The following is a 10,349-nucleotide window of genomic DNA, read 5'->3' on the forward strand; positions in this document are numbered from 1 at the left end:
AAGACTTGTCAGCTGAGGACCGAGGTGAGCAGATGGTCAACAAAGGCAGCCTGGGGAACTCATCAGTGCTGGGCAGGCAGAGGGCAAAGCCAAGTTAGGCCTGGGCGCTTACTGCTGCCTCCATCCTCCTGCGGTCCATCCCATATCTTTGTTCCTTTACAGGCAACTCTAGAGCACAAGAAGCTGGAAGCTGGGGATGACCAGAGAGGAAGTGGTTACATGGTGTCATGTTATGAGTTGCACATGTTGGGGTCCCTGGAGTCACACGGAGGTTCAGGCCATCCAAGAAGAGCTCTTGCTCACTTGTCGGGGCTGATTGGCTGGAAATGTTTTGGACAGTGACAGGAGGTGAGATTATGTCAGTGTTAGAACGATAAGTACACGGAAAGATCTACAGATGAATGGTTCTGCCCACTGAGCAGATCTGATGCTTTGCTCTTCTGATCACACAGGGTGACATCTACGGGTGATGCCACAGCACCCTGAGCACACAAGCCACACTGAAAACCACACCCTGGGTGAAAAGGACCATGTCATCATGTTACTCAGAACGCTTCTAAGAAAATGATTCACCAAAAACGGGGGAAGTCGAGTCACTGTCACCGAGGAACCAAGCTTAGCTGGCTCTTTCTACCAAGAACAGATCTTTACGGACCATACCATTCCCTTTTCCCTTCCTCAGAGCAGACATTTCTAATGTTCTTCACAGGTGTTTTGACTGTGACATATCTAATGATGCCACAGAATCTTAAGTAGTCTGAGCCGTTTTTGATCCAGACCCAGGTGGACAGAATGGAATTGGGGAAGCCTGGGCTACAGGCATGACAACATAGATGAGGTCAGCTTTTTATTTATTTTTTATTTTTCGTACATCATTATAGGGAGGTCAGCTTTTTAAAAAACTTTGAGATATAATTGACATACAATAAACTGCATATATTTAAAGTGTACAGTTTGATATATTTTTCTTATTAGTCATGTAGATATGGCAATCCCATTCTCCCAGTTCATCCCACCCCAACCCCCCCACTTTCCTCAGGGAGGTCAGCTTTTAAATCACTGTTTCAATCATCAAACATTCATAAGCTCCTACAATATGTCATCACTGGGTTTAACAATAGGGTATAGAAACGAACACACATTAGACATAGGGTGTCTCTATAGATCAGGAGCTTTAAATGTCCTTATTTTTTGACGCAGAAAACCTACAGCGAGGAAAATATCCTATGGGAAAAAACCTCATTTACGAGAAAGTTTTATACATATAGATGTTTGGGCAGTTTATCTACAGCAATTAAAAATTGGAACCAGTCCAAACGTGCTACAATAGCGCATGGTGATATTAATGCACTAGGTTGCCGGTTGAGTAAATTGGGCAGCTCTTAAAAATACTGGGATGATTTGGAAAAGTCTTGTAATGTTAAGTATAAATAAGAAAAATACAAAATTATATCTGTATGATGATTAAGTCCCTTCTCCTCCCAGGCACACAGTAAAAAGAGGTGAAAAAGCAAGTAAGTAAATGGAACTGTCATAAGCCTAGGGAAAAATGCACTTGAAAGAAATAAACCAAATTAATAGTGGTTAGGTTTGGGTAACAGAATTTTTCTTACCTTTAAGGAAAGGATTTTACTCAGGTTATACCTCGGAATATCTTTATGCCACAATAAGACAGGAAGAAACTAGACAAAAACCTCTCATATCCTTAATTGCAGTTGCCATGCTGCCGAACCAGCTTTCAGAAATGAAACCAGTTTTTATTCTTTTCTGTATTTTATATACATTTAAAATTAGCTTTTATTACTTTTGATGGTAATCTACAGTTAACATTACAAATTATGTAAAAAAAACCCAGTTGAATTAAAAATGCTAGCAACACTGCTCTTTCTCTACTCCCGTGAGACTCCCTCCTATGCCTGTGGTTGAGACTTTCTATGAAGATGTGATACCTGAGCAGCAGCAGCCATTTCATTACCATGAGGTGACAAGCCCAAAGAAGAAAAGCCAACAAAACGATGGGAGAAGAGGATATGTTTATGAAGAGAGTCTTTGATGGCATCACTGAGCTGCCAGACAAACCCTGGAAATGCCATCCTGACTTTACAGTAAAGAAGGAGGACATGTCCTAGGATTTTTAAATAACAAGGACTACCTTTTAAAATTTCTTTACTTTTGCAGTTTCTAAAGGGCATGTTATTATTGCGAGAGGTAAATATACCATCATGTATTTAATTGTAAATCATCTTTTAACTGTTATAAATAAGCTGTGACAAACACCGTTATGTATATGACTTCACCTTTGTGTTTAGATCCATAGGATAGATCCCCGGCAGAGAGCTTTGCTGTTCAAAGGGTAACAACATTTTAAGGCTCATCATATTAGCTCCCGGTAAGCCCAGCAACCCAGGGACCAGCTGTTTTGTGACAGTCTCAGCCTGTTGATGGTGATGCTACTGGCTCAGAATGCCCTGCAGGCCCTCTCCTGGGCTGAACTCCTTGCGGGAGCCCCACAGACATTTCCTTGACGGGAGCCAATGTCAAGCCTGGACCAGCCCTTGTGGTTCTTATTATGCCTGCAAGACACACCTCAGCAACAACCATCAGGGGACTCTGAAAAGACCAGGTTTGTTACTCACAGGTCCTCGAGGGTACACGGCTCTCCTGGGGCCACACAGCGAGGTTGCCAGTAGAGAAAAAGAGAGCTCGGACCTGGGGTTCTGCTTCTATTGGGGTGAGGGTGGGGTGCCCAGGGTTTTGCGGGTTCACTGTTTATTGGTGAATTTAGAACACAAGAGAGGGAATTAAAGCACGGAAGGGAAAAGTGGGGTCACAGTTATCCAGGTCACCCAGGACTTTCTAAAAGGGGAACTTCATGGGTGGGGCAGCCTGGCCCTTTATCTAGTTGTGTAGTGGGCAGTGTGCTTATCTGAGATGGATACCTTTGAAATGGATGCTTTAGCAGTCAGAAGTTTAAGGTAGAATGTTTGAGGAATGAGCCAAAGTCTGGAAGGCCAGCCTCAGTTTGGCCCCTTCTGTAGCTGAGGCTTCCGCAGTTCTGCTGTCTCCATCCAGAGTGTGGTTTCAGCTTGGGTGTGCTTCTCAAGACTCCATGGCATTATCGTCTGCATCACAGCTGTGCTCTCAGCACAGCTGGGGTGGGTACCAGAAGGTTCAGCCTTATGGGAGCGATGCTTGGTCTACAAATCTGCTCCTGTGAGAAGGCACCAGCTAACCTGGCCACAGTGTCACACCAGCCTCTCACCTCCTCTCACTGTGGAAACCATTTCCCCATCAAGTAAGCAGCATAAGCATTCTAGCAAATAGTCTGAGCCTTTGTGGTGACCCAAAGCTTTCCTGGCTTCTGCAACTTGCTGTGTGATACAAATACTGTGATAAAAAATTTCCCCCTTGGTCTCCCCAAGTTTCCATCTTCTAATGCCCTGAGGCCGCCTATAAAGAGAGGACATGACGTAGACCCCAGAAGGAGGCTGCAGCTTCGAGTCCCCGAGTCCCTACTCTACCTGGTCACCCCTTGGGCTCTCACCCGGCTGCCCAGCATCATGGAAGTCCCTGGGGCCGCCCTGGCCATCCTGCTCCTCACCGCGGCCCTCTCTTGCCACATCAACTCTGCATCCCGTGAGTCTATCCTTCCTTTCTTTTGCCCCGTCCCCTGCTCCCTCAGCCCCCACCACTCTCTGGCCATGGCTGGGGCCACAGTGCCACAATCTTGTGCCTGAAACCTCTAAGTAGAGGACTTCAGAGAGATTTCAGATACTATTTCCTGAGCAGAATTTTCCTTCCCGAGGGGTTTTATCAATTCTACTCTCTGTATCTGGGAGAGCGTGGGAGGGCGTCCCATTTAATGGATTCCTGGGAAAATGAGATCCAGGTGGGATTCTGACAAGAGGTGGAATCTGTGTCCGGTTGGCTGCCAGTGGTGTGGCTTTCGCGCTCCTTAAAAATCCAGTTGAGACTCCCCAGTGAGAGAGAGAAAAAGAACTAATTTGTTTAGAAAACTAAATTCTCCATAGAGAGACAGAGAAACCCCAAACCAAGACAGAGCATGAGAAACCCTGAAAGAGAGACACAAATAAAAAGTCGAGGGAAAGAAGAAATACCAACTTTCTCCTAGATCCTGGCTGCCCCCCCATTGTGCCCCCAGCAGTGCTGTCTCCTCCTGGTCTGCCTGACCCTCCGGGGGCAGCTGCTTCGCCTTTTCTTCTGAGCAAGGACTTGAGATCCGTCTGTCCTGTTTCTCACAGTTGGTGCCAATACCCCGACCTCCTGCTGCTTCTCCTACATCTCCCGGCCGATCCCACGCAAATTCGTGAACGACTATTATGAGACAAGCAGCCAGTGCTCCAAGCCCGGCGTCATGTAAGGGCCAGTGTTCTCGCCCACCTCTGGGGAAGGAGACTGGGAGTCTGGCCTGAGGCACCTCCTCAGAGCTCAGGATGCCAGGAGAGGCCCCTGCCATGCTTTCTGACCTGGTCTGGGACCCGCAGAGAGTTCTGGAGGCTCTGCCCCTGGGCAGAGGGAGGAGAGGGGAAGAGTGACAGCAGGAAGTTGGCTTTCTGAGGGGACCCTCATATGAGACACAGGGATGGTCTGTGAACCTCAAGGTTACGGGGACATGATATGAGCATACGGACAGGCCCTGAGTTGTCTGGGACAGAGAAGGAGGGAGGGGTCACAGTGGGCCCAGGAATCCGCTGCTGGATTCCTCAGTGTATAATCCTTCCACTTCTCTCCACAGCTTCCAGACCAAAAGAGGCCGGGAGGTCTGTGCTGACCCTAGTGAGGACTGGGTCCAGGAATACATCACCGACCTGGAGCTGAATGCCTGAGTGGCCTGGAAGCTGCAGGGAAGGTGTTACATCTATGGCAGATGGGGGAGCAGGACCATGACCCTGGGACTCCAAAGGGCACCTCTTCTGTGGGTCACACCCCTCCCCCAGCCACACTCTGGGGCCCTCCTTAACTTTAATGTATCTTATTTAACTTTTGTCATTTATTTCCACTGTTAAAGTGTGTGATGTAATGAATATCTGCTCTGACACCTCACGTCATCTTCTTCACCATCCATCCCTCCTCCTTCCTCTTCACTTCTCCTCACTCTCAATACATGGACCAATCATTGTAATTAGTGCTCTCTTGGCAGAAATTGTATCATACATTTCAAATAACAAACGCTGATTGAGTGGTTTTGCCCAGCGCCAGAATTCAAACTATCGAAGGCTCTTATATAAAAGGTAAACCAACATTTTCCTTGTGCTGACTCTTGATTTTATTTTCCCAACTAATCAAACCACAGGTTGAGAGGAATACTGAGGAGAAGAGTAGGGAAATATGAAAAGGGGCAGAAACCACGAGAAAGGGATAAAAGTACTAGTACAGGGACACCAGACATTTCCCTGGAGATACTTTCCTGGAAAGTTGAAGCTGACCTATTATTTTGTAACCAGATCATAATTGATATGGTCTAGGAAATTTTCCTACTTAAATGAATACCAGGGTGATGTGCATTTGTGCATACACGTTCCTTTTCATAAATGATTTCCTCAGAATGATGGCTAACACTTGTTGAAGGCTTATGGAGTGCTGGGTTCTGTGCTTAGTGCTTACATTAGTGCAGTGCTAAGTGTTTACCTTAGTGCTGTGCTAAGTGTTTACCTTAGTGCTGTGCTAAGTGCTTACATTAGTGACAGTCTAGCCAACTCTGCCTGCAGTCTAGCAAGGATACCCTACCCTCCAGTTGACTGAGAGCCTTAGTCACCTTCTCTGTTGTTCTGGTCTCCGCTTTCTGGGGGAATGTTCTCCACAGCCACATCTGAGCTGAGCTTGGGGCCAGAGTTAAATAAAAATACAGGATGAAGAATTCTTTAGTATAAGGATATCTCACACAATAGGTGGGCATACTTAAACAAAAATTACTTGTCGTGTATCTGAAATTCAGTTTTAACTGGGAATCCTGTATGTTATCCGGTAACCCTGCTTGGGGTGCATACCTCTCACAAAGGCTGTCTATTTCCTGTTGGAGATGGGTGCTGTCAGATTGGCTTGAGGGCAGAGCAGTGCTTTTCAACTTTGAATTCACATTAGAATTACTTGGGGTGGAGGCGTGGGACCTGGGCAGCAGTAATTTTAAAATGTTAGTGCACAGCTAGTTTGAGAACCCATATTGAGTTGTAGTCACAGTCTGTTTTTGCCTGCTCTTGGGGTTTCAGAGGCAATACAACTCCCTTCCAATTTTTCAAGGCTGCTGACCTGTTTCTTGGTCAAGTCCATTCATTGGATGGTTAATTAGCAGAAAATCTGTTGGCTACTGTTACTTTTAGAACCGGTTTTAGGGCTCCTCTCTCATAGCACAGTGCTGGGAGCTCTGGGCATCGCTTTCACCACCACACCCCCTCCCATGTCCCTGGCTTCTGTCTCCACACTGCCCTCTGCTGATGAAACAATGCCATAGGCGTGGAGGTTACCGTAACTAGCTCCCTGCCTCCAACTGCATCCCAGTTGCCTGCGTCTTTGCAGAGAACGTGATGGTTCATTTTGTCCACAAGGTAAATATTTAAGGAGAGGTCTGAGAAGGGGGTGACTCAGGCTGTTTACGGATCCCACTTTTTTGTCCTTCCTCGTCTCCCATCTTCCCATTTCTTCTTATATTAACATTAGCTTGGAGTGGAGAACTCTGCTTTTCCAGATGACGGATTCTCAATCAGCTTGATTTGCAGGCAGGAAGCAGAAAGGGTTTCTCTTAAGCAAACTATGATTTTTTGCTTCTCTGGTATCGGAGGAGCCAGTTTCAGGGTGAGCTAATCTCTTTCTTAGTGGGCTTTCCTGATTTATGCAAGAAGTGATCAATCTTCAACTTCCTGAATTTTCCTTTCTGATGCAAACTTGGTAGCCAGTGACCTTGGTGAGAATATACTAGAGACCATGGGGGTGACTAGCTATTGTGCTGGCTAGAGGTGTCCTCCCTGACTTTGACCTCAGCTATTGCCCTCAGCCAAGTTCACTTTTGGGGTCTGCTACCTGTAGCACTGCAGTCTGTGTCACTTAGGGATATTCTGAGTTACTGTATCAGAAAAGCTGGTTCAATCTGACTTAACCGAAAAAGGGAACTTGTTAGTTCGTATAACTGAAGCTTCAAGAAGTATATTACCTTCAGGCAAAGCTTGATCCAGTAATCCTTAACGTATCACCATAAACCATGGTTCTTTCTGAATTTCTTTTAATTAATTAATTAATTGGCTGTGTTGGGTCTTCATTGCTGTGCACAGGCTTCTCATCGCAGTGGCTTCTCTTGTTGCAGAGAACGGGCTCTAGGCATGCGGGCTTCAGTAGTTGCAGCTCAGCAGTTGTGGCTCACAGGCTCTAGAGCGCAGGCTCAGTAGTTGTGGCACATGGGTTTAGTTGCTCTGAGGCATGTGGTATCTTCCCGGACCAGGGCTTGAACCCGTGTCCCCTGCATTGGCAGGCAGATTCTTAACTACTGCACCACCAGGGAAGTCCCACTTTCTGAATTTCTGATCTCCTTTCCATTTGAGAGCTTCATCCTAGGACATCAACTATAAAGTGAGTCATTTTGCTTGTAGGAACTTCCAGATATTTTGAGTTCCTCCCCCAAGACCCCTTCATCGGGTTTCAAGAGCAGAAGTAATGACCTCTCCTTATACAGGTAGAACCCGCTAGGCGGGCTGCTCTCTTGTTTCTTCCTTTAGATACCGAATGAACTTGTTGACTTCCTGAGCCAGACTGAGTGAGAGAGAAGAAAAGAGGCGGGGCAGGGAAAGGAGTGTGGTGGGGCAACTGTGCTCCCACTACACAGAGTGAGTTTCCTCTTGGTGAAGCGACCCTGTGGAAGGTTCTGGGGCTTGGGCCTTCTGCTAAATGACGCGGCACAGGTTGGGGAATCATATATCCCAGCTTGCCTGGGGAAGACCCCTTTATGCTGGTTGTGGCAGTGTAATTACTAGTAGTATCCTCTTTGACTCTCCAAATGGTCATCCTACCAATGGTCCACTGCTTGAAAGGTCTCTAATGGCAGGAGCTGGTGAGATGGTCTCAGGGTGGATGTCCACAAAGGTCCCTGGCTGTGTGGGCAAAGGATGCTGAAGTCCAGTCTGCACATCACCTGTATAGTGTTACATCCAATGCAAGGCCAGGTGTGCTTCAAGCAGGAGCCGTTTCTTAACATGCTCAGGCTAGCGAAGGCCCAGGTGTGTTGCCAGTGGTGTGGGCAGTGGGAGAGGTGAAGGATGTGGGCCAGAGTGGGATGTTGACATCAGGGATCTATGAGAAGTGAGGACGCACAGAATCCCCTCCATGCAAAGAAATACATGCGCTGCCCAAGAGAGCATCAGTGGCTTCTCTGTATTAAAGAGAAGCAGAGATAAGAAGCAGAAGGGACCAGGGACCACATCTGTGTGCAGTTAGGAGAAGTTTTCCCTTTACTCCATTATCACCCCACATAGACCCTCCCCACCCCACCATACCAGAAGCATCAGGCCTTTAAAAGGGAGCCAGGAACAAACTAAAGCCTCATCTCACTCCAATTCCTCCTAGCCTGATTTGCACCAGTGGAGGGTATGGAGGTGGGGGAGAGGTAGTGATGAGACCGCATTTGAGGTCTGAAGTTTTAAACTGAAAGGTTTTTAATTACTGAATGTGGCCAGAAAGTTATGGGATCTGGCCAAAATGTTGTTAAGGCACAACCAATGGTAGGAGAAAAGTTCAGCATTTTATGTTTATTTTCTGTAAGAGTCAGGATAGAATAGGTTCTGTAACAAACAACCCCCCAAAGGATTAACAAAATAAAAGTTTCTCACTTGCACAAGATCTGATGTAGATTAGATCATTGGTTCTCAAAATTTAGTGTGTACCAGAATCACCTAGAGGGCCTGTCTAAGCACAGATTCCTGGGCCCCGCCCAAGAGACTCTGATTCTACACATTTGGGGGATGGCTCAGCTTTGCTTTTCTTGTGGGCTTTCAGGTGATGCTGATGCTTCTGCTCCAAGAACTATACTTTGAGTGGTTCTGATCCCAGAGCAGCTTGCCTGGTGCCTCAGGAATCCAGGCTTCTTCCACCCTGCAGCTATAGATTCTGGAATGAGAAAGAAGGAGACAGAAAAGGCATACTGCTCTTAACTGCCCTGGCCCGGAAGTGACACACAGCACTTCTGCTTACAGTCCATTGACCAGAATTAGTCACAGGAGACCAACCCAGCTGCAGTGTACGGAAACATATGGACTATTTAGGGAGCACTAACGTCTCTGCCACTTACTCTCGAACAAGAGGTTAACCAATGAAAGAGGTCTGACCAGTGTGAACTTCTTTTTTGCTTTGGCTGTGCCGCGTGGCTTCTGGGATCTTAGTTCCCCCACCAGGGATTGAACCTGCGCTCCTGGCAGTGAAAGAACCGAGCCCTAACCACTGGACCGCCAGGGAATTCCTGACCAATGTGACTTTGCAGTCTATGAGAGTCTTTTGCTTTTTCTTTCCCTTTCCCCCTTGATTACTCTAAAATGAATGTCAGTTTAGTATTCATCCTACACATGAGGTGCTCATACAATATTCATGTTGTTAGGATGTGGACTAAACGCTGGATCTATTGGGAAATATTTCAGTATTCATAGGCCAATTGTGTAAGTCATCAGAAGTTGAGAGTCCACAGAAGCAAGGAGGAGATGCTATGGCTTCACCAAGAGCAGAGGGTCCTCCTGTCATCACTCCTAATAATACCCCCACACTCATCATGGGCGGTTTGCTATGGCTTCGGGTGGAAGGGAGAATATCTCAAAATGGGAAGGGATACGGATGAACCCAGTGGCAGGGCAAGAATAAAGATGCAGATATAGAAAGCGGACTTGAGGACACGGGGTTGGGGGGTGGGGCAGGAGGCGAAGGGGAAGCTGGGACGAAGTGAGAGAGTAGCATTGACGTATATACACTACCAAATGTAAAATAGCTAGTGGGAGGCTGCTGCATAACACAGGGAGATCAACTCCATGATTGGTGATGACTTAGAGGGATGGAGTAGGGAGGGTGGGAAGGAGTCGTGGGAGGGAGGGGATATGGGGATATATGTGTAAATACAGCTGATTCACTTTGTTGTACAGCAGAAACTGGCACAACTGTGTAAAGCAATTATACTCCAATAAAGAGCTAAAAAAATGGGAAGGGGTTATAAAATGTTGCATGGGAGAAGCTCTGTGCGGGGTGTGTGTGTGTGTGTGTGTGTGTGTGTGTGTGTGTGTAGACAGAAAAAGAGTGAGAGAGAGAGAGAGAGCGCAGGTGCACAAGAGAGAATCCTGAGTCAAAATGTACCCCTTGGAACTAGACAG

At 46.7% G+C, this 10,349-nt stretch overlaps 1 protein-coding gene across 1 annotated transcript; it reads left to right on the forward strand.

The window, feature by feature from the left end:
* The first annotated feature begins 3,560 nt into the window (after positions 1-3,560).
* LOC130840427 (C-C motif chemokine 3-like) lies at positions 3,561-4,847 on the forward strand. The gene is made up of 3 exons (XM_057715928.1): positions 3,561-3,636; positions 4,263-4,377; positions 4,757-4,847. The coding sequence occupies exons 1-3, from the start codon at positions 3,561-3,563 to the stop codon at positions 4,845-4,847; spliced, it is 282 nt and encodes a 93-aa protein (XP_057571911.1).
* Positions 4,848-10,349: the final 5,502 nt, after the last annotated feature.

Source organism: Hippopotamus amphibius, chromosome 17 (assembly GCF_030028045.1).
Source record: "Hippopotamus amphibius kiboko isolate mHipAmp2 chromosome 17, mHipAmp2.hap2, whole genome shotgun sequence".
Classification (NCBI taxonomy): domain Eukaryota; kingdom Metazoa; phylum Chordata; class Mammalia; order Artiodactyla; family Hippopotamidae; genus Hippopotamus; species Hippopotamus amphibius.

What these genes read in the sequence shown, in the direction of transcription:
- LOC130840427 (XM_057715928.1), top strand. Translation starts at nt 3,561, where the DNA reads ATGGAAGTCCCTGGGGCCGCCCTGGCCATCCTGCTCCTCACCGCGGCC. An exon ending in CCACATCAACTCTGCATCCC is followed by an intron (nt 3,637 to 4,262) that starts GTGAGTCTATCC and finishes TGTTTCTCACAG; the next exon opens with TTGGTGCCAATACCCCGACC. An exon ending in TGCTCCAAGCCCGGCGTCAT is followed by an intron (nt 4,378 to 4,756) that starts GTAAGGGCCAGT and finishes TTCTCTCCACAG; the next exon opens with CTTCCAGACCAAAAGAGGCC.